General features: G+C 41.5%; 1 protein-coding gene across 1 annotated transcript in view; it reads right to left on the bottom strand.

Moving 5' to 3' along the window:
- TECRL (trans-2,3-enoyl-CoA reductase like) overlaps nt 1-24234 on the bottom strand; it is a 1073904-nt gene that overhangs the window by 894785 nt on the left and 154885 nt on the right. The window contains exon 2 of the mRNA XM_044060983.1: nt 20257-20308. Within this exon, the coding sequence (XP_043916918.1) occupies nt 20257-20308 (52 nt within the window). The remainder of the gene's footprint in view (nt 1-20256; nt 20309-24234) is intronic.

Raw genomic sequence — 24234 nt, 5'->3', positions numbered from 1 at the left:
GTGAACCCTTTTATGATTAAGTGGGCTACACAGAAGGAATAACTAACCACTTTGCCAATGTGATTATCAAAGGAGAGGTTACTATCTACCTGGGTCCCCAGGTCCCTAATTACATTTTCCATACCTAGTAGATTACCACCTATGTGGTAATTTGTGGGCACTTTGTTTTTTCCAAAGGGGATGACTATGCATTTTTGCCATTCAGCTTGAGGCCATGGTTTTGACACCAGGTGTCTGTCTCTGTAAGACCTTTCTGGAGGATGTCTGTGTCAGCCAGAGAGTCGATTATGGCCCCCAGTTTACAGTTATCTGGGAACTTGGTCAGCCATAGTCCTCCCATGCTTGCCTGTACCTCAGAGACGTATATACTGAACAGGAGGGGTCCCAGGACCTGTGGGATGCCACTTGTGACTGGTTTAGAGTCGGACATGGCACCTGCAACTCTGACCATGTGTGTTCTATCTGTGAGCCAGTTGGCCACCCATCTCATGACATAGGAGTTAATGTTCAAGCTGGTAAGCTTGTCTATGATGCCAGAGTGGGGAATGGTGTCAAAGGCCTTAGTGAGGTCCAGGTAGGCTGTGTGGACTACCTTCCCTTCATCTATGGCTTTGGTAACTGTTTCAATGAAGTCAACTAGGTTTAGGAGGCAGGATCTGCCTTTAACAAAGCCATATTGGGTAGGGTCCAGTATCTGGAGGTTCCCAATGTCTCTGTTTATGAGTTCCATGATAATTCACTCCATAGCTTTGCAGACCAGGCTGGTCAGGCTTATAGGGCGATAGTTCCCAGGTTCTGTTGTGGCACCACATTTGTGGAGTGGGATGACTGTTGCTGTACACCATTCTTTGGGTACATAGCCTGTGGTAAGGTTGAGTCTGAGCAGTGAATGTAGGTGAGGGTTTAGTTCCTTTTGGAGCTCATGTAAGACACAGCCTGGGACACCATCCAGTCCCATTGATGCTGTGTTCTTAGCTTTGGAGAGGGCTGTTTTTACCTGCATGTACATGAAGTCTGGGGCTCTGCATTCTTCTGGGATGGAAACGGGCCCTTTTGGAGGTGAGGGGGGGGGTGAAGTTTGCACTGAACTTGTCCACCAGAATGTTGGCAATGTCAGTTGGTTCAGTGTATTTTTTGCCATTTTGCAGTAGCTGAAAGCTTATCTGAGAGTTGCCACCTAAATGTTTGATATAGCTAAAGAAGGCTTTGTGGTTATCTTTAGATTCCTTGCCAATTTTTCTTTAGAAACTGGACTTGGATTATTTTATGAGAGATCATAGTTTCTTGCTAATAATGATCAATGATGCCTTTGCTTTTTGGAATTTTGCTCTATCATGTGTTTGTTTCTTCCTTCTGTTGTATAGCTTATTTATGGGCAAGGACCACCAGATTAGTTTCTTCTTTTTGGAGGAATGAGTCTTGGTTTTAATTGGGATGGCTCGATCCATGCATCCCTGTAGATGTTCATAGAATGCACTTGTAAAGGATTCTGCAGATTGGATAGCATTATCCTGTAGCAAGGGGGCTTTGAAACTTTCCACTTCAGTCTTCAGAAGTGTGAAGTTTGCTTTTGAAAAGTTTTTCACAGTGGTTTTGTTGACTGGGGGGGGGGGGTCGGGATGAGGATGTCCAGTGTGATTACTTCATGATCTGATATTACCAGCGAGGGGTTTATCTCTGGTGTGGAACACTGATCCCCCATGTTGGTGATGATCAGGTCCAGTATGTTGTCACCTCTAGTGGGTATGGTGACCAGCTGTTCCAGGCCATTTGAGTTTATAAACTCTAGGAAGCATTGGGCAAAGGACTTTGTACTCGAGTAATTCTCCCAGTCAATGTTTGTGTAGTTGAAATCTCCTCATATCATGGTGTTTGGTAGGACCTTTATATTTCCCAGTGTTCTCAGGAATACTGAGTGAGGGTCCTGAGACAAGGTATGTAATCTATAGCAGGCTATGATCTGATAAGCAGCTTTGCCCAATGTTAATTGCACTTGCATGGTCTCCAAGGCCTCGTGCTGTGCCACTAACCTGAAGTTGTGGGTATCCTTTATGAAAATGGATACACCCCCTCCTATAGTATTTCAGTCTGGGTTTTGGGGCCGACGCTCAGAAGGATGGGGATTTCTTTAAGTGGAGCATGTCCAACAGCTCTGTGTTTGACATAGCTTTGTATGTCAGGCAGAGATCACTTCTGAGTATGCGATATGTGACAGAGTAAAGCTGTAGTGTTTTGAGATGGTCTGTGTATGGCATGTATTTGAGGCTGCTAATCCTCTTCATGAGGTATTTCTGCAGGCTTTCCAGTTGTTGTAGATATCTTGTGAGGTACATAGCAAAAGGGGCATTGTACTCTATAATGGATCTAATGAGTGATGAGTAGAGGGGAACAATGACCTCTTTTATTCTGCATGAGACACCTTTTGTGATGAGGTGTGCCCCATAGAAGGATTTCCTGACTACTGCGGCAATGTGATTATCAAAGGAGAGTCTACTGTCCACCTGTGTCCCAAGGTATCTTATCACACTTTCGGTGTTAAGTATACTACCACCTATGTTGTAGTTCATGGGTACAGTGCTTTTACCAAAGCGGATGACAATGCACTTTTTGGCATTGAGCTTGAGGCCATGGCTTTGACACAAGGCATCTGTCTCAGAGAGGCCCTTTTGTAGAATGTCCACATCGTTAGTAGTCTCGATTATGGCTCCTAGTTTGCAGTCATCTGGGAACTTCATTAGCCAGAGACCTTCCATTAACCTGTACTTCAGGGAAGTAGATACCAAACAGGACAGGACCCAGGACTGAACTCTGTGGTACTCCACTTGTCATTGGTCCAAAGTCGGACTTGGAGTCTGCTACTTTCACAGTGTGTGTGTTGTGTCAGTCAGCCAGATGACAATCCATCTTGTGACATAGGGATTTATACCTAGTTTAGTGGGTTTATCCATAATTCCAGAGTGGGGGATGGTGTCAAAAGCTGTGGCAAGATCTAGATAGGCTGTGTGAACCACCTTACCCTTGCAAGTTGTAGTGGTTCATTGCCCTCCATAATATCAGTAAATATCCTCATACATGTTTTTATTGCTTGTGCTTTTGTTTTTACCTCCAAACAACTATTGATGCTTTGGTGACTGCTTCAAAGAAGTCTATCAGGGTTAGGAGACATGATCTGCCTTTTACAAACCCAAAATGGTTGTGGTCCAGAGTTTGGAGATTACCAATGTCTTTGTTTATAAGTTCCATGATGATACGTTCCATGGCCTCGCAGACCAGGCTCATAAGGCTAATGGGGCACTAGTTCCCGGAGTCCGTGGTGGCTCCCCCCTTGTGTAGTGGGATAACCGTTGCTGTGCGCCATTCAGCAGGCACAAAGCCTGAGGTGAGGCTATGATTGAACATGGTATGTAGATGTGGTGCCAGTTTGTTCTGTGGTTCATGTAGAACGCAGCCTGGGATGTAATCTGGTCGCCCTGGCTTTGGAGAGTGGTTTTTACCTGTGCAGCCATGAAGACAGCAACTTTGCATTCTTCCGGTATAGAGATGTGCTCTTTCATGGGTGAGAGGGGGGTAAAGTTAGCACTGATCCTATCTGACAGGCTGTTGGCAATATCAGTTGGGTCTATATATTTAGTGCCATTGTGCTGTAACTCAGAGCAGATCTGAGTGTTGCCATTGAGATTCTTGACATAGCTATAGAATGCTTTGTGGTTGTCTTTAGAATCAGTGTCAACTTTGTTTTCGTAACTAGCTTTGGAGGATTTTATCAGGGATTGCAGCTTCTTCCTGAGGCTGACCAGGGAGCTCCTCCACTCATGGGATTTTACCATCTTTTGTAACAGTTTCTTCCTTATGTTGTGCAGTTTGTTTATGGCAGGGGACCACCAGATTGGCTTCCTTTTCTTGGAGGATAGCATATTGGTTCTGTTTGGGCTAGCATGATGCATACACTCATGTAAGTGCTTATAAAGTGCAATTGTGAAGGATTCAGTAGTCTTAACAGTATTGTCCATCTGCATAGGTGTCCTGAAGTTCAGCACTTCTGTCTTAAGAAGCATGAAGTTGGCTTTGGAGACATTTTTTAACATGGTTTCCTTAATGGGGGGGGGGGGTCCAGAATGTGGATATTTAGGGTAATTAGCTTATGGTCAGATGGGACCAATGAGCCGTTGACTTCAGGTGTGGAACACCAGTCACTCAGGACAAACCAAACCCCATAACCAACACAAATAACCACAAAGTTAGCTAAATGCTACTCATTGCCAGATGTCTCAGCCTCCAGATGCACACACTCAAGGCACATCTCAGTATGGAAAATACTGATATCTGTGCAGTAACAGAAATCTAGTTCAAGGCTCCAAAGAGCACACCAGCACTACCAGGATACTACTAATTCCATACCTTCCAGCATCAGGACCTGGATCATAGCACATAGGGTGAGGATGTATCCATATTCATCAAGGATACCTACACCTCTCTATACATGCTCTGTACAGGATATGTACCCATAGAATGTTGCATAGCAACATTCTTCACACTCCATAGGGGTGGGACCACAAAAACCCCTTGACATTCATGCTCTATGAGCCTGACGAGTCTGCTCTTTTAGGCAATGGAGCCATTCATAACGGAAGTCAACAATAAAGAGATTGTGGACCTTCACACAGTTGAGCACACCCAGTTTGGCTTCATCATATGCAGATCACACCTCCTGAACTGGGTGTATTTCTTTGAGACCGTTACCCAGGCTATAGATTATTGAAATGAGCTCAACACAGCCTACCTATACCTCATTACAGCCTTTGACACCATTCCCCAGTCAGGTATCATAGATGAACTCACCAACCTGGGCATGAATCCATACATCACAAGATGGATTGCAAACTGGCTCACAGATATATTCCACAAACTAAGAGTTGCTGACTACATGTCAGACTCTACACTGGTAACAACTGGTGGCCCCCAGGGTTCAGTCCTGGGGTCCCTCCTGTTTGGTATAGACTTCTCAAATGTACATGCCAACACAGGAGGGTTGTGGTTGACTAAGTTTGCTGGGAACTGTAAAGTGTTTGCCATAATAGATTCCCTGGATGACACAAATATTCTCCAGAAGGGACTTTATGAGACAGATGTGTGGTGTCAGAATCATAGCCTCAAGCTCAATGTGGAGGAATGCATAGTGATCCCCTTTGGAGAAAACAAAGTACACACAAACTACCACATAGGTGTTACCCCCTTAAAACTGACAAGGTAATAAGAGATCTGGGGACACAAGTAGATAGTCATCTTTCCTTTGACAACCATGCTGCCAAAGTGATTGGGAAATCCTATGTGGCCCACCTAATCAACAACGGGTTTGCATCAGGATCCGAAGAGGTAGTGGTGGCCCTCTACTCTTAAGTCATCAGACCCATCATTGAGTACAATGCACCATTTTGGATGTACTCGACAACGCATATCCAGCAGCTGTAGAGACCACAGAGGTACCTCACCAAGAGGATTACTGGCCTCAAATAGTTGTGTTATGCAACACAACTGGTAAAACTAAATATGTTCTTCGTTGAGTACCGCCTACACAGAGTCACACTCTGCCTAACATACAGAGCTATGTCCAACACATAACTGCTGAGCATGCTCCATTTACAGATAACAAAATTGAGTCACCCTACACACTCCAGGGATATGAACCTATCACAACAATGAATACAACATGCTGGTGGGATAGAGTACAATCCTAGACACTTGCCTTACTGTGGAACAGATTCCCAATGTACATCAGACAGAGCCCCTTGCTGACACTCTTCAATAGGAACCTTGATGAGTGGATGGGAAACAGACAATTCACGCCAGGCATCACATCAGCAGCCCCACTAGAAAGGGGCTTAGGGTACTAACTATTAGAATGAGGGCTTGGGAGACTACCCAATGGGGTGGTGAAAGCTGCACAACTTGCCTAGGCTAACATATGCCTTATTGAAGATAGGTTCATAGGTATGTAGTAGACTATGTGACAGGCACATGTCTACAGATAGTAGATATGCACTTCATTATACCGTCATGTTGTACAGCAGGCACGTGGACCACATACACTGTAATGCTTACAGATACTGGTGGCTGTTATGTACACTTGGTGAGATGTGCACCTCATGTCTTTTGTGCCATTGGGATGTGTGCTGGGTGGGACAGTCCTGGATGGCTCCCTGTCATGATCACCCTCTTACACACATCTCTGCCCATCCATCTTTGGCTTATTATACTGTGTTTTTTTATATATATATATATATATATATATATATATATATATATATACATAGGGAGGTAATAGGCTATCTGCCTGAAGGCATATATTAGTATGGCCAGAGTGTGCATCTATCATCACCCATGGAGTTAGTTCCCTAGGCCTCTGTGTAGTAGAGCTGATGAAGTGATCCATGGTGTGACAGTTCAGTTTCACATACACTCATCAAGGCTCCTCTGGAAGAGTGTCAGTGAGGGACTCAGCTTAATGTAGGTTGAGAGGGAGCCTGTTCCAAAGAAAGGGAAGTCTGTGAGTTTTTAATGTATCCCTCCAACATGTTCTATTTATTGTTGTGATGATGATATCCCTAGAGCATGTAGTACAGTGAGCTTGGGGTTACTTTAGATAGCACATGTACAGCCGTTCTGCATTGGACATGGACCTGTCGGTTGGGCAGAGATCACTTGAGTAGACAGTATGCAACAGAGTACAGATTGAGTTAAATTCAGTCTTGTTGCATGGGGCAACTGTTTGAGGCCAGTAATGCTATTGTTGAGGTACTAATGCACTTTAATGATTTTGATTCCCAACAGTAATATTTATCCAAGGGAAACTGTGCTGGATTGTTAAAAGCATATTTAACAAACGGAACACACAATAGAAATTAATGTATACAGCTTTAAAAATTTTATATGAACCGGGTTAATTAGTTGATTGATTAATTGTTTCAAACAGTATAAAAATCATTGGCACCACATATTGATTATTCTGAAGAAGTCTGCATTCGGCAGATGAAAGCGCTAGATCGTTGTTTTGTGTTTTAACTATTTTGTTCATTAAAGTACTGAGGTCTGTTTACACGGAGTTGCATCTTTTATTGTTGAGGTACGTCAGTAGTCTTTCCAGCTGCTGAAGGCCTAGTCAGATTCATCGCAAGTGTGTTGTGGTACTCTATGATGGGTCTGATGAGTAGAGGGAACCTCCTTTGACCTACATGCAAAGACCTTGGCAGTTTGTGGGAACATATAGCATAATTTTCTAACCACTTTGTGAATGTGTTTCTGGAAGTAGTGATGACTATCCACATGTGTCCATAGATCCCTTATTATTACCTCCATATTTAGGGTGTTGGCACCTATGTGGTATTTGTATGACTGTAGCTCGAGCCCATAAATTTGACACCACATCGGTCTGACTGAGACCCTTTTTCTGGATTTCTCTGTTGTCCCAAACATCGATTATGACAACCTTTTTGCAGTCATCCACAAACCTTGCTAAACATAGCCCTCGTGTTTGACTATATTTCTGAAAAGTATACACCAGACTGGAGGGGTCCCAGGACTGAGCCATGGGGGACAGCAGTTGTTACCAGCTTGAACAGGAGACCACAGTTCTTACCTTGTGGGATCTATCTGTGCCCCAGTTGGCAATCCATCAGATGACATACGTGTTTATGCACAGTTTGTTGATTTTGTGGATACAACATGTGCGTGGGATGTTGGAAAAGAGCTTTTCAAGGTCTATGTAGGCCATGTGTAGCTCATTTCATTGATGCATGTCCTGGGTGACTGGCTTGAAAACTGTCTAGCAGGTTTAGGAACCATGATCTGCCCCTGACCAAACCAAAATGGGTAGGGTTGGGTGTTTGTAGGCTTTCAATAGCTCTGTTTATGAGTTCCATAATGATGGACTCCATGGCCTTGCACATCAGGCTTATTAGGCATATAAGACAATAGTACCCATGGTCTGTTGTGCACCAACACTCTTGGAGTGTGCCAAACATTGCTGTAACTCATTCAACAGTTTCATATCCTGTACAGATGGTCAGTCTCAACAGACTGTTCGGGTGCAGGGTCTGTTTGTTTTGGAGTTCACATATGACACAGCCAGGGAAACCATGTTATCCCATACACGCCGTGTTTTTAGGTTTGGAAAGAGCTGTTTAACCATTCTGTATGTGATTTCTGGGTTTTCACAATCTCCAGGTATGATAATGGGCCCTTTTGTCAGTGAGAAGGGGGTAAATATGTATGAGCCTGTCTGGTAATGTCAGTCATGTACATGCACATGTATTCATTTACAGTTTGCACTGACTCAGAACATATATGAGTTTACATTAATATTTATGACATAGCGAAAGAAAGCTTCATGGTTCTCTATGGACTCTTTGACCATGGCTTGGATAATGTTAGAAGCGCTCATTGTTTCTTGATGATACTGATTGGAGTATTATTGATCTTCTTTGTTTTTTCACTTTCTTTGAACAACTTAAGTACTTGGAGTACATAGTTTGATTATGACAGGTGTCCAATATATTATATGGGTCTGTTTTCATATCAGTGTGTGCACAAGGCAGGATTGGTGAATAGTGACAAGTGTCTGGAGTAAGAACTGCAACTGCCAGATATGTGTGGTCCACTGCTGTACTCAGACATGGCCTAAGTGTGTGAGCATGCCCAGTATGACCTTTCAGTATGTTGCTGACTGAAATTTGCTAAATTTGTTTAAGTGTGTGAGCATGCCCAGTATGAGCATATATACTATATGTGTGTGAAAATCAAGTTGTTTTTTACTTCAGGGCTCACCTTTGTGTTGTACATTGACAGGAAGCACAGTGTGCCTGCAGGGCTTCCATGAGTCATTCTACATACAGTGGGGACAGCTATTATTTATACATTTCTACCCAAGGGGGCACACCTGATTGTTATTGTGGGTGTACATAGGATGAAGGGTTCACCTGACACTTATACACATTTGCTAGGCCTGCACTGCTATGTCAGGTACTCCATTTCAGTCTGTACTGTTGCCTATTGTACTGGCTTGAGGCATACCACTGCACTACACACCTTAGCTTCCAATTACACGCATATTAGTTTGTAACTTCATAGCCTACCCAACCCACATCACACTGCCTGGCCTGCTGTTATCTCGCTGCATAGGCCTGGGGGGGTTACTCATATGCCTCTTCAGAGGGCATGATACAGCATTTGTTTGTTTTTGCGTTTGTCTACATTTGTCCTGCTGGCTGTGACTGTTAGGTATGTGACCCCCCCCTTAACTCATATGTGTGAGTGGGTTATGTTGTGGCTGTGCCAGTGAAAAACTGTCATGGCTTAGTGGTTCAGTACTGTGACTATAGTGCACAGTATCCTGAGTTCGAGCCCTGTCACTGCTTTTTATTTTTCTGCTGGGCAGACCAGACTGCTTAAGGAACAGTAAAGCAGGTGTGAGCGTGTTTACCCGACTTTCCTCAACTTTGCCTGACCTTGCCCGACTTTGCCCAACATTGCCCAATATTGCTCAATGTTGCCTGACTTTGTGCTGGTTAGCGCAGTGTGCAGCTACACGCAGTTGTATTTAAATATGCTCAATACTGGTAAAATGTGCTTAGCAGTGCTTTATATTGCTTAAAATAGGGCACTCATGGCACAGGTGGTGCTGCAGGGCTGCCTATGTCGGATGCACATAGTACACTCCCTATACATGTTTGAAAACAGGTAGTGTCAAGTTAGGCATCCCTTTTACTATATGTGCGAGTCAGAGAGAGGTGTCATTTCCAGGGTTCCTACTGAGTCAGTGTATGTGCTATGCGCTGCCTCTTTGCCAAGGCCAGGGCATACTGGGCATGCCTCCTTCTGCCTACTAGGGCAGGCTCAGGTTGTTCCTCCTCTGAGTCACACTGTGCCTGTGCAGGCCTTGGCAATGGTGGGGGGCTGTTTGGCCCTGCCCCATGCTGTTCCTGCTGCAGCTGTTTTCGCAGGATCATATTGTGTAACATGGCACATACCATGACAATTTGGGTACATGTAGTTGGTGAGTACTGCAAGGCTCCACCAGATGTGTCCAGGCACTGGAACTCTGACTTGAGCATCCCAAATACATGCTCAATAATGTTTCTTGTTTGTGTGTGTGCCTCATTATGGAGTTCTTGTTCCGGTGTGTGTGCATTTCTGATGGGTGTCATCAGCCATGGCTCCAGTGCACATCCAGCATCCCCCACTAGGTGACCGTCAGGGATGTCCCCATTGGAAAATCTCTGGTATAGCTGCGTCAGATGCCAGATGTGGGAATCATGATAGCTTTGAGGGCAGCCAGCACACACATTCATTATTATGCCCTGGGCATCGCACACGACCTGGCAGTTGATGGAGGGGAAGCCCTTGCGGTTGATGTAGACCCTATCCCGCTCACTGGGTGGTGCTTTGATGTGTATGTGCGTGCAGTTTATTGCACCCACTACCTCAGGGTATTCTGCTATTTGGTGGAAAAGATGCATATTGCTGGTCAATGCCTCACGGGAATTGGGGAAATATACATGCTCACCGACATGTGCTGACATGGCATCCAGGAACTGGTGCAGTACCCTGGATGCTGATGCCTGGGAAATCCCCATCATATCACCAGTTGGTCTCTGGAAGGTACCTGTAGCTAGTATTCTTAGGCCAACACATACCTTGGTAGCCACTGGGATGGGTTCCCCTCTGTTGGTTCTGTGTGTGAGGCGTGGCCGACACAGCTCAACAATTTTCTGCAGGATGTCTCTGTCCACCCTATAGCACTCCACTATCTCCAGCTATTGTAGCCCCTGGTAGGTTACCCTGGGTCTGTACACGCTTCTCCTTCTCCTCACGGTGGGTTGCTCAGCAGCATTCACAATATCACCACCCTCAGCACCTTGCACATGTTGGTTTGTGATAGCAAGAGCAGCCCCTAAAATTTTGTCTGACTTTAAAGTTTTTAAGCTTTCCCTCTTTGTATACTGCAGTGTTGCAGAGTTCTTGGGAAAAAAAAACAGGAAAGAATGCTGTTTGCAGAGTTTAAAGTGCTGGGCTGGGCTAGTCTGCTGATTGTGTAATTGGCTGAGTCTGATATATTTCACCTGGCAGCTCTGTTAGTTCTCCTTGGTTAACTTCCTACTACTTCTTTTCCTTCCTTTTCCCTTTCTGTTTCCACCCGGGGCAGCACCACGCAAACAAGCGCAAACACGTGCACACAGGCGCACATGCGCACACACGCTGTGTGCCCATTTGCAAGAAATTTCAGATATTTTCACAGCGTACACCTTTGGTTTCTGGTTTTCAAAAAGGACAACTGTAGACATGCCTCTTGCAATCCTGAGCAACTCACGGCAAACACAGGACACTGTGCTCCAATAAGCATACAGCCTTTCTGACATACCCACTCATGATGTCACCTATCTTCTACTCTACTACTCACCTACTCCTACACTTACACTCTTGGGACATGGCTCACATGCTGGGGAAAATTGGGATTCACTATCGTTATCCTCATTTGCATAGGATTGCCTACTAATGCTTGGTTACATCTCTCACACTGAGCTCCCCCCCCCCCTTAGCAACCAGGATTCAGTGGCCATGTTGTCTTCAGCCTGCCATTCACCTACATGGCAGGATAAGCTTTTTAGTGAAAATGTCTATTTTTGGCTATTTTGAAATTATGTTATTGTTTTTTTAAGCGCCGCACGTTTGCGCGGAGCTGCACTATGCTTAAACATCGGAGATCAGTGAAAAAGAAATTAGATTTTAATAATTTTAAACATTTAAAAATGCCACTGGCCTTATATTTGGCCATTGGCATGCTTCCTCAACTGGATGTATCCTTTATTTGGAGCTGTCATATCTCCGTTTAGCAATTTGCAGAACAATACTCAGTTACCAACAGAGTACATTTCTGCAAATAACACTACTCTTCCACGGACAGGTTAGTGTTTCCTGGATTGCAAATATACCTCATTTGCATATCTTTCAGCAGCAAATGAGGTAATTTGCATACCCTGACGCTGTCCATGCAAGAGTAACTTTAGAAGCTCTCATGCACGCCCCTGCCGGCTGTTGCTGGATCGCTCGTCAGACATATTGGCTGCCTGATGTCTTACTCTACTATACAACTCTGTGCAAACTTTCATAAATCCAGCCCACTGTGTTTTCTGTGACTTATAAAATTCAGTTTAAGACCTAGAACCTAAAGAATACTACCACTATAAAAATAGTTTGTACTGAAGGGTTTGACGTTTATACTTCTTTCATAACCACTATAGTTCCAGAGATATGAACATTTGTTTGAAATGTGAGGACATAATTTGATTCTGTCAAAAGGCTTACACTCTGCCCAGTGCAAGTTACAGTGCAAACAGCCTATATGCAGCCATTGATATGGTTGCTCAGAGTTTCTGAGAGTGATTTAGCATAGGTCAGTATGTTCTAGTGGTTTGGAGGGGGCATTTAAATGTGACAAACAGTCACTTAGTAACAGGTAGTTTGTCTTGGAATACTTCCTAATTGTTATTTATTTTTAATGAAATTACAGAGTTGATTTGGTCAGATCTTGCCAGGGAGGATGAAACAGTGTGTGTGTGTGTGTGTGTGTGTGTGTGTGTGTGTGTGTGTGTGTGTGTGTGTGTGTGTGTGTGTATGTGTGTGTGTGTGTGTGTATATGTGTGTGTGTGGGGGTGGGTAGCATTCTCCAATATTTGTGAGCATGAGATCCAGTATGTTAGATCCACTTGTATGTGTATTCATTATTTGGTCAAGGGTGTTTGTATTTACAAAATCCAGGAATTTCTATGCCTGTAGATTTGAGGCTATGTAGAACTCCCAATCTATAGAAAGGTAGAGCATGCATCCCAGTTGACTCATTTTAGCTTCAGCCCAGGGAAACACAGTAGATGTATGACATTATATACAGAGTAAATGACAAAATGCAATATTTACAAATGCTATATACAAAGTGAATGTCATAGTTGGCTTGAGGATATAAATGCAATAGATAAATGACATTATACACAGTGACTTTAAAAACATATTACGTACATGCATTAAATATAAAGTGGCATCAGAGTTGACACACTTAAAGAATCACAATCAAAAACAGAGTCCCTGCAGGGTAACTAGGGAGAAGAAGGGAATGAAGAGGTTAAGTTATACAGCAAGAGAGATAACAGTTCTATTTTCCTAGATTCTTGAAATGTGCTTTTATTTGTAAATGGAAAATGGGGTAGGAGGAAAGATCTTTAGGGAAAAAAAAGGGAGAGATTCTCACAGTCTGGGATGAAGGGCTGAGGAAGGATAGCCTGCACGATGAAGGTTAATTTGGGGGGGTTGCGGGACAGGACAAATGCTTAAGATGTCTAAGCTTGTATATTGGTGCATCTCTGAATAGTCTGAAACCTAGTGGAAAGAAGGTGTCATTCTGGCTAAGTTTAAACAGTTGAGAGGCAGGAAGAAAGTCAGCTCATTCATTCACAGGTAAACAGTTAGCTTTTTCAATGGTTTTGTAGTGTTGTTCTTTTTCTTGCAGAGAGTGATAAATCTGGAAAAATCATTTGAAATGGACTGAACGGCAAATATATTTCTTTTAGAAGGTGAAGCAATTAGCCAGAGATAATATTCTAGCTGAGACAGTAAGATAAATTTACCTTTGGCATTTCTATCAGGTCTGGATAGAAAATGGAGATCCTATTGGCACAGAACAGGTGAAAGATTATTTTTTTGTGTGTGTAGTGCAGGTGGAGTTGGAAATTTAGGAGGGGGTCCAACCAACCCCAAGGTATTTGGATGAAGTGACATTTTCAATAGTGTTATTAAGAGGAACAAGAACTTTTAGTGGCCTATGGATAGAAATGGAGATAGATGAGAAGCAAAAGTCATAACTACACCATTAGTTTATAAAAAAAAAAAGTAGCTTCACAGAGAGAGACAGACAGACAGGTGGAGGCAGAGAAAGAGATAGAGACAGAGAGGGATACCTTACATAGTTAAGAAATCCGAAGAAAAATGTACTCTGAGAGCGAGCCTTGTGCTAATGCAAATTAAAAACTGACTGGTCATGAGAAAAGTAATGTACTTAAACTGGGATGATCTCACTGAGAAGAAATAAAAAAATGAATTACTTCTTCAGTGCTTAATTTTACTATGGAAGTTAACACATTGTCACCATCTGCAATACCACAGAAGGTTACTGAACAGGGAACCTGTGAGTAGTGTTTTAACAATGACTATCAAAATGTCATCTTCACAATCCAAACTGCTGATATAACACTCTCCTTAATGGAGTGGGCAGTCTAATACCTGTCAAAGATGCCATATTGTTCACATAATCATGTGCCTTTTGGTAGGTATGCGTCTCTAAAGTCTTAGTCAAGTTGGGTAGCATAGAAATGGGGTTGAAACCAACAATGTTCACAAAAAGAATTTTAGGCTGTTGAATTGCCAGAGCAGGTTATGTAGGACTAGTACTCAACTTTTTGAAAGAGAGGTATTACATATAGTCTCTTAATAAAGTATCTTCAAAGCTTATGAAAAATGGACATATACCATATGAGCTTTTACTGCCCTAATCTTGCAATCGTGCCAGAAGCATAAATATTTTCTCTAAGAAAAACATTTTTAATGAGAAAGGATACACAACCAACTTTAATGGAATCAGCATCACAGAAATAAACACTTGATGAAAAATAAGTTAAAGACTATGGTAGATTACAAAATTCAACTTAAACTCAAGGATGAAAAAGTTGTTTACAGTTTTAAAGTTTCTGTAACTCAGTTTGCAACTTTTTAATCATGCCAGCAACCGTTAACCTCCAAACAGCTAGTATGCCTAAATGTTTAGATAGTTTAGGTGGGTAACCTACTGGTGGATGAAGACTGAATGCTTGAGCTTCAGTTGCTTGAGGTTAACCTGTCAACAAGAGGAGATACTCCACAGGAAATCAGTGTCGGCGAGTTGTGTTGGAAATTATTCCTTTTTTGCATGAATTTCCCCATTTTTCAAGTTGGAGCAACTAGGCAGTTGGTATGAATTAGTTCAGAGAATGTGGGTGCATGGGGCTTTGTTCCATGAAAAAAATACTTTAAAGGGTTTTTCAGGAGTTTTTCCACTAACTCAGTTTGGGTATTCAAATCCTCAGTGAGTTCACTCAAAGTAGAAGCAATATACCCTGCTGTGATCTATAAAGTTTGATTTAGCCTTCAGAAATCTGCAGTCTTGGTAAAGCCCTCAGTTATACTGAAGTTTTTCAAGGCAAGTTAACTGCTGATGATTGGAAATATGAGTCTCTTTCAGTTTATCTAGAATAAACTCGTTAGAACTTCATCCAGGCTAAGCAAACTATGAGGTCCACCCCCTGACCCCCACACACAGGCACATCTTACATAACTCTATGGTTGTACAACAGAAAAAAAGAGCAATCTAAACACTTTGAATCATTGATAGTACACAAATATAAACAACATATACTGTGGGTTACTGTGAAAAGAACAAATGATTGGAATAGAAATTGACAAGATTAACTCATCCACTTTACAGCTCAACAAGTACAGGGAAATTTAAATATAATAATAATAAGAATAATAGATTTTTTCTGAGTGTATACATATGCTAGTTTGCATGTGGGTATGTGTTGTGTGTGTGTGTATTCCCCTGTGCATCATAAAGAGACAGGTCAACAAAACAGAGTATGATACAAAATAGAAAATGCTGGAAAGCTTATGCTGCACTGCACATCTTAAGAAATGTACATACCTCATCATCTTCTTTCGGCTGTTCTCGTTAGGGGTCGCCACAGTGGATCACCTATTTCCATTTCTTCCTGTCCTCTGCATCTTGCTCTGTCACACCAACCACTTGCATGTCCTCCCTTACCACATCCATAAACCTTATTTTAGGCCTTCCGCTTTTCCTGTTACCTGGTAGCTTCATCCTTAGCATCTTTTTCCCAATATAGTCAGCAACCCTCCTCAGCACATGTCCAAACCAACGTAATCTTGCCTCTCTGGCTTTGTCTTCAAACCTTCCAACCTGGGCTGACCCTCTAACATACTTATTCCTAATCCTGTCCAATCTCATCACACCCAGTGCAAATCTTAACATCTTTAACTCTGCGACATCCAGCTCAAACTCCTGCCTTTTTGTCAATGCCAATGTCTCCAATCCATATAACATAGTTGGTCTCACTACCCTCTTGTAGACCTTCCCTTTCACTCTTACAGGTACTTGCCTGTCACAAATCACTCCTGACACTCTTTTCCACCCACTCCATCCTGCCTGTACTCTCTTCTTCACCTCTCTTTCACACTCACCATTACTCTGATATATTGACCCCAAGTATTTAAACTCATCCACCTTTGCCACCTCTACTCCTTGCATCCTCACCATTCCTCTAGCCTTCCTCTCATTCACACACATATATTCTGTCTTAGTCCTGCTGACCTTCATTCCTCTGCTCTCTAGAGCATATCTCCATCTCTCCAGGGTCTCCTCCACCTGTTCCCTACTCTCACTACAGATCACAATGTCATCTGCAAACATCATAGTCCACGGGGACTCCTGTCTGATCTCGTCTGTCAACCTGTCCATCACCATTGCAAATAAGAAAGGACTCAGAGCTGATCCTTGATGTAACCCCACCTCCACCTTAAACGCATCCGTCACTCCCACCGCAGACCTCACTGCTGTCACACTACCCTCGTACACATCCTGTACTACTCTTACATACTTCACTGACACTCCTGACATCCTCATATAATACCACAATTCCTCTCTAGGCTCCCTGTCATATGCTTTCTCCAAGTCTACAAAAACACAATGCAACTCCTTCTGACATTCTCTGTACTTCTCCATCAACACTCTCAGAGCAAACATCGCATCTGTAGTGCTCTTTCCTGACATGAAACCATACTGCTGATCACTAATCATCACGTCCCTTCTTAACCTAGCTTCCACTACTCTTTCCCATAACTTCATGCTGTGACTGATCAGTTTAATCCCTCTGTAGTTACTACAGCTCTGCACATCACCCTTATTCTTAAAAATCGGTACCAAAACACTTTTTCTCCATTCCTCAGGCATCCTCTCACTTTCTAAGATTTCATTAAACAATCTGGTTAAAAACTCCACTGCCATTTCGCCTAAACACTTCCATGCTTCCACAGATATGTCATCTGGGCCAACAGCCTTTCCATTCTTCATTCTCTTCATAGCTATCCTTACTTCCTCCTTGCTAATTCATTGTATTTCATGATTCACTATCCCTACATCATCCAACCTTCTCTCCCTCTCATTCTCTTCATCCATCAACCCCTCAAGGTGCTCTTTCCATCTTCTCAACACCTTCTTCTCACTTGTGAGTATGTTTCCCACATTATCCTTTATCACCTTTACCTGCCGCACATCTTTCCTAGCTCAGTCCCTCTGTCTAGCCAATCGGTACTGGTCCTTTTCTCCCTCCTTAGTGTCCAACCTTTCATACAACTCTTCATATGCCTTATCCTTAGCCTTCGCCACCTCTCTCTTTTCCATGCACCTCATCTCCTTATACTCCTGTCTACTTTCTTCATCTGTCTGACAATCCCACTTCTTCTTTGCCAACCTCTTTGCCTGTATGCTCTCCTGTACTTCCTCATTCCACCACCATGTTTCCTTGTCATCCTTCCTCTGTCCCGATGTGATACCAAGCACCTTTCTAGCTGTCTCCCTTACTAGCTCTGCTGTAGTTACCAAGGTATTTGGTAACTCTTCACTGCCACCCAGTGCCTGTCTTAACTCATCCCTGAATTCCACCTCACAATTACCCTTATTCAATTTCCACCATTTGATCCTTGGTGCTGCCCTCACACTCCTCCTCCTCTTCTTAATCACCAACGTCATCCTACAAACCACCATCCTATGCTGCCTAACTACACTTTCTCTGGTCACCACTTTACAGTCTCCAATCTCCTTCAGACTGGCCCTCCTAGATAAGATATAATCCACCTGTGTGCATCTTCCTCCACTCTTGTATGTCACCCGATGCTCCTCCCTCTTGTTAAAATACATATTCACCACAGCCATGTCCATACTTTTCACAAAAACCACTACCATCTGACCTTCTGCATTCCTTTGTTTAACACCATACCTACCCATCACTTCCTCATCCCCTCTGTTCCCTTCACCAACATGCCCATTGAAAACTGCTCCAATCACCACTCTCTCACCCTTGGGTACAGTCATCACCAATTCATCCAACTCACTCCAAAATGTTTCTTTCTCATCCATTGCACACCCAACTTGTGGAGCATATGCACTAACAACATTCATCATTACACCATCAATTTCTAGCTTCATAAACATCACTCTATCCGACATTCTTTTCACCTCCAAAACACTCTTAGCATACTGTTCCTTCAGAATAACTCCTATGCCATTTCTCCTCCCATCCACACCATGATAAAACAATTTGAACCCACCTCCGATACACCTAGCCTTACTCCCCTTCCATCCGATCTCTTGCACACACAATATACCAACCTTCCTTCTGTCCATCATATCAGCTAGCTCTCTCCCTATACCAGTCATACTGCCAACATTCCGACCCTCACTACCACAGTCCTAGCCTTTCTCTTCCCTTCCTGCCTTCGGCTATGCCTTCTGCCTCTTCTCCTCCTTCGGCCAACAGTAGCACAATTTCCGCCAGCAGAAATGTATATACCTACTTTAAGATAATCTGCAGTAATTTATTTGTGCAAGAGTTTTACTTCTTTGTATCTAGTATGCAAGTGCAAACATTCTTAATGCAAATTTTAAATGCTCAGAAAGTCTTCCACAACTGTTTAGCCATCAAGGAAAGATTACTGCCAAGTTAACACATTGCATTACCAGATAAAATATTCAACATAGGTGAGTCAATTCAAAAAAGTACCTAGTCATGTCCATATATGGTATTAGTTTGTGATAATATTAATTTTATGCATGAATTTGGTTTGAGTGTTATAGGATATACATGCAGGATGCCTTCAAGTTGCTTCTGTCTGCCTTAATCTGTATTTTGGAGTAATCTTCATGCATATAATATCCTAGTTTCAGATCTAAATGCTGCTTTTAATGAATGTTGTTCTATTCTTGTCATAAATAAATGAAAACTAAGGGGGACAAGCATCAGAATGCTCACCAGCTGTCTGTATATGTGCAATTGATTTTAAAATGTATTGTTGGCAGAAGGTAAAATTCAAGATATCATAATCATACAGGTAACTGCATAAATAAAGAGGTACATGTACTTAAGTCCATTGCATGGGTGGGCCACTTTATCCCCCATTGAATAGCAACGATCATATTGTTTTCTTTCACAGAAAGGCAGAATTCAATAAAATTGTTATTGTACAGATGCTAGAAGCCCAGAAAGTACTTCAGTTAACTGATAGACCTGTTTTATGAAGTCATGAGTTAAGAACATAAGCCTAAAAAAAAGATGTAGTTAAAATTATCTTAGGCTTTTATCTGTTAATAAGGCTTATCTTACTGAGGCAAAAACTATAATGTAAGTACAGCACTGAGGAAAGGCTCCATAATACAAATTCACTTACAAACTGGAATAGCCAAAAAATCTAAACTGAATTTTTGGGAGCCTAGAAAAATACAAATAAAAGAAAGCTACTTAGATGTGGCAGACAAAGTAGATTCTTACTTGAAAGCAGTTAGAAACCTGGATCAGACCTATGACCCAGAGATGAAGACCAATCGCATTAAGCTTTGTTACACTGTGCCTTACTCATATGAGCTACTTTAGCATGTTCAGTGCAATGCCACGTGTGTTTTTCATTAAAAGCAGCAGTTTCCACTCATCTTACTTTCAACTGCCTCACCTTCCACTTATTAATTTAAGAAGTTCATGGGAATTTGCAAATGTCTGTAATAGTTTTTCTAATAATATTTTATTTTATTCAAAATAACATGCATTTTCATTTGTAACTCTGACAAAAAAGGTCTTATAGCAATCATCAAACAAAATGAGAATATGTATTGCAGTCACTAGATTTTCCTTATTTATTAAGGAAATAGGGGTTATTGAGGCAAAAGTTAAAGCACAGAACAATATCTAGTTATAAACAGAAATACAATGTTTTGAAAGTAATACTTTGTTTTTGTTTTTAATGTTGATATTCCAATATATACAAAAAGGTAGAAGACTGGCTTAAGGATAAGTTACAGGAATAGGTGCACAATTAAAAAAAATAACAAGCACTTACATGTTGTGCGGAACTTGTTCTTAATATCTAGTATTGTAGATGATGCAGGAACCTGTAACAGATAAAAACAACCTTATCAGATGTCAGCATACTTGGAGGTACTCCTGCTGGAACTGTTATGTTGTCCTTAATGGGCTCTTAGCTACAGAGATAGATGAATAAAGTGAGTTTGTTGTTTTAATATTGATAAAATGTAATATTCTGCTGGGGAAATAAATAACTACAAGAAAATTAGATTAAAACCAAAAGGCTTAAAATTCACTTGCAAAGAGGGGATGTAGTACCCAATTATTGACATGCAATTATGTAAATGTTGTATAATACTGAGCTCAAAATTCTAAGATATTTGAGCACTGAATGTTTTTAAAGTTACAACAGAGTTTCTTTTCAGATTCTTGTGTATAAATACAGTGAATATAAAAAGTTTACACAGCCCTGTTAAAATGCCAGGTTTTTGTGATATAAAAAGGCGACCACAATAAATCATTTCAAAATGTTTCCCACCTTTAATGTGACCTATAACCTGTACAATGCAATTGAAAAACAAACAAATCTGTTAAGGGAAAAAATATAAAAAATAAAAAATGTACAATAAGCTGGTTGTATAAGTATGCACAGCTTTAAACTAATACTTTGTTGAAGCACCTTTTGATTTAATTACAGCATTCAGTCTTCTTTGGTAGGAGTCTATCAGCATGGCACATCTTGATTTGGCAATATTTGCCTACTCTTCCTTGCAAAAGTGCTCCAAATCTGTCAGATTGTGAGGGCATCTATTGTACACAGCCCTCTTCAGATAACCCCACAGATTTTCTATTGGATTTAGGGCTGGGCTCTGGCTGGGCCATTCCAAAACTTTAATTTTCTTCTGTTGAAGCCATTATTTTGTTGATTTGGATGTATGCTTAGGGTCATTGTCATGTTGAAAGGTGAAGTCCCCCTTCATCTTCATCTTTCTAGCAGATGCCTGAAGGTTTTGGGCCAAAAGTGACTAGTATTTGGAACTATTCAGAATTCCCTCCACCTTGACTAAAGCCCCAGTTCAAAATGAAGAAAAGCAATCCCAAAGCATGATACTGCCACCACCATGCTTCACTATGTGGCTGGTGCTCTTTTGGTGATGTAAAGTGCTGTTTTTGCACCAAACATACCTTTTGGAATCGTGGCCAAAAAGTTCAACTTTGGTCTCATCAGACACACATTTTCCCACATACTTTTGGTAGACTTGATGTATTGTTTTGAAAATTGTAGCTGGGCCTGGATGTTTTTCTGTGTAAGAAAAGGTTTCCATCTTGCAACCCTACCCCATAGCCCAGACATATGAAGAATACAAGAGATCATTGTCACATGTAGGAAACAACCGGTACTTCCAAAAATTCCTGCAGCTCCTTCAGTGTTGCTGTAGGTCTTTTGGCAGCCTCCCTGACCAGTTTTCATCTTATCTTTTCATCAATTTTGGAGGGATGTCCAGTTCTTTGCAATGTCAGTGTTGTCCCATATTTTCTCCACTATTTGATGACTGCCTTCACTGTGTTCCATGGTATATCCAATGCTCTGGAAATTTTTTTGTACCCTTCTCCTGACTGATACCTTTCAACAGTGAGACCCTTTTGATGCTTTGTAAGCTCTCTGTGAACCATGGCTTTTGCTGTAGCAGGCAGCTGAGTAAATGTAAGGAAAATCCTACTAGGACAGCTGAACTTTATTTGGGGTTAATCAGAGTCTATTTAATTGATGGCGGGTGTGTACCCATGAAGACTGAATGCTGTAATTAAATCAAAGGATACTTCAACAAAGTATTAGTTTAAGGGTGTGCACATTTATGCAACCAGCTTATTGCATGTTTTTTTTATTTTTTACATTTTTCCCCTAAAAGATTTGTTGGTTTTTAATTAAATAGTACAAGTTATAGATCACATTAAAGGTGAGAAAAGTTTTGAAATTATTTATTGTGGTCTCATTTTTTATTTCACAAAAACCTGGCATTTTAACAGGGGTGGGTACACTTTTTATATCCACTGTAGGTATATGGTACTGAATGAAAGTACCAGCCATGAGTCACGTGTCCTAGTACTTTCTAGATCATCTTCAAACTTGTTATAGCTATCTTGATACAGCTATAATCTATCATTCCCTAAGTTTTTATACCACGGTCTATATACCATATAGATGAAATCATGTTTTCTTCAGCACAGTATAACATTTTCTACTTCTAGCTGTGAAATATATTTCTCTACCCACCATGCATGTTTCTCCATAATCAAATACTTCCGTTGCTGATTGGTTAAGAAAATCTCAATTCCATTCTTTCACAAGCAGACAACTCTCCCTTTCTCGGTCCCCAGCAAGTTTACAGAAATGGACACAGGATCTCTGATATGATGTTAAAAGTGCCCAATTGTCTAACCATACAAAATCTTGAAACAATACAGTCATGGAGGAAAATGTATACACCATCCCATGTTGCAGAGATGCCCACAGTAGAGGGTTTGATTGAGTGATGAGCCTGGAACCCTGGAAAAGAAAATGTGCTGTTTCAGCACTGGAACCTACTTGAATAATGACCATGTGATTGGTGTCTCTGGGGTGAAGGGACTTAATCGCCCCAGTTACCTTCCTTATGCTTGCTCCTAACAGGCAGCTCACCATCACCTATCTTAGTAGTCAGGTGACTGGGGTATCTGTGGGCTGTAGTATGGAATCGTCTACAGTTAGGAGATTTCTTTTGGTTTTAGCGGGCTCATGATGCTTTAATGACACAGCTGGGGCAGTATGCTGACTTCTCAGGATAGTGCTTGCGATAAGTAGATAAAGAGGTGTAGTGTATAAGGTACTATTTCTTTAAATTTGGTAACCAGGGTAGTGCACAGATCACAGTAGACGAATGTCAGTCTCATCAAAAAGATGTTACTAATGATTGTTGGAAAAAAGATATGCATATAGTAAAAGAATGAAGATCACAATGATAACAATGTATAGAAGACTAAAATACAAGCATTCACAGCCTGCTTACAAAAACAGCAAGTATTATGCAATTTGTACAACGGCGAAACAGTATGTGAATTATGCTAATAATAGGTACCCAAAAATGTGGGGAAGGGGAAGAGATGCGTGAGTAAATGGTAAACGTAAACATGAAGGTTCTTAAATAATATGACCTGAGCTAAGCTACTTACCCAGTGCTTACTTTGTAAAAGTGATTTGAGCTGTGATCTGAACTGTGTGCATGACTTAGTGTCTTTAAGGAAGGGTTGAAGAGATTCATTGTGTTTGCAGCCTACAAAAGGAAAAATAGCTGTCAGTACTGTGGAGCCTGGATCTGGTAGTTTGAAGGAAAGGCCCTGAGTGGTTATGATTTCTCAGGATGTCAGAAGTATTTTTGTCTTAGGAGACATTTAGTTGACTGCATAAATGAGGACCAACTAGTAGGTCACACCTCTGTTTGATAGTTATTTGACCTTTTTCAAGAACTGTGCAGTGGTGAACATAAGATGGGAAGAGGGTGCCCTTTGACACTGCCACCATTGGGAGAGGGTGCCCTTTGGCAGTATCACCATGATGATGAAATGACATATTACTGGAGATGAAAAAATTTGCTTAACTGTTTATTTTAGAGGCTAAAACTACTGATGGGAAGAGAAGTGACTTTATCTTTTCACGAGTGATGTTTTGATTGAAGTTGACAGAGGGATCAAACCAGATGCATAGGTACTTAAAAGAAGTCATACTTTATACTGGAGTATCTTTGTTACTTAAAATTCAAGGTGTCATGAATATTTTGGTGAATTTCATAGTAGTGTCAAAGGGCACAGTTTTGTTTTTGGTAGAATTTAGCAGAAGTGTTTGCTGTTAATTCAATACAATGGGGAACAGGAAGTCTGCTTGTAGGTCTTTGTCTAGGAGGGGTGAAGAGTGATTAGAAATTACTAAGCCCATATTGTTAGCACAAATTAGAAATGGAAGACAAGGACAATTATC

The sequence above is a fragment of the Protopterus annectens genome, chromosome 2.part0 (genome assembly GCF_019279795.1).
Source record: "Protopterus annectens isolate FY-2018-M chromosome 2.part0, PAN1.0, whole genome shotgun sequence".
NCBI classification, from domain to species: Eukaryota; Metazoa; Chordata; order Ceratodontiformes; family Protopteridae; genus Protopterus; species Protopterus annectens.
The sequence above is the reverse complement of the archived record's forward strand: the minus strand, read 5'-3'. Positions and strand labels throughout refer to the sequence as shown.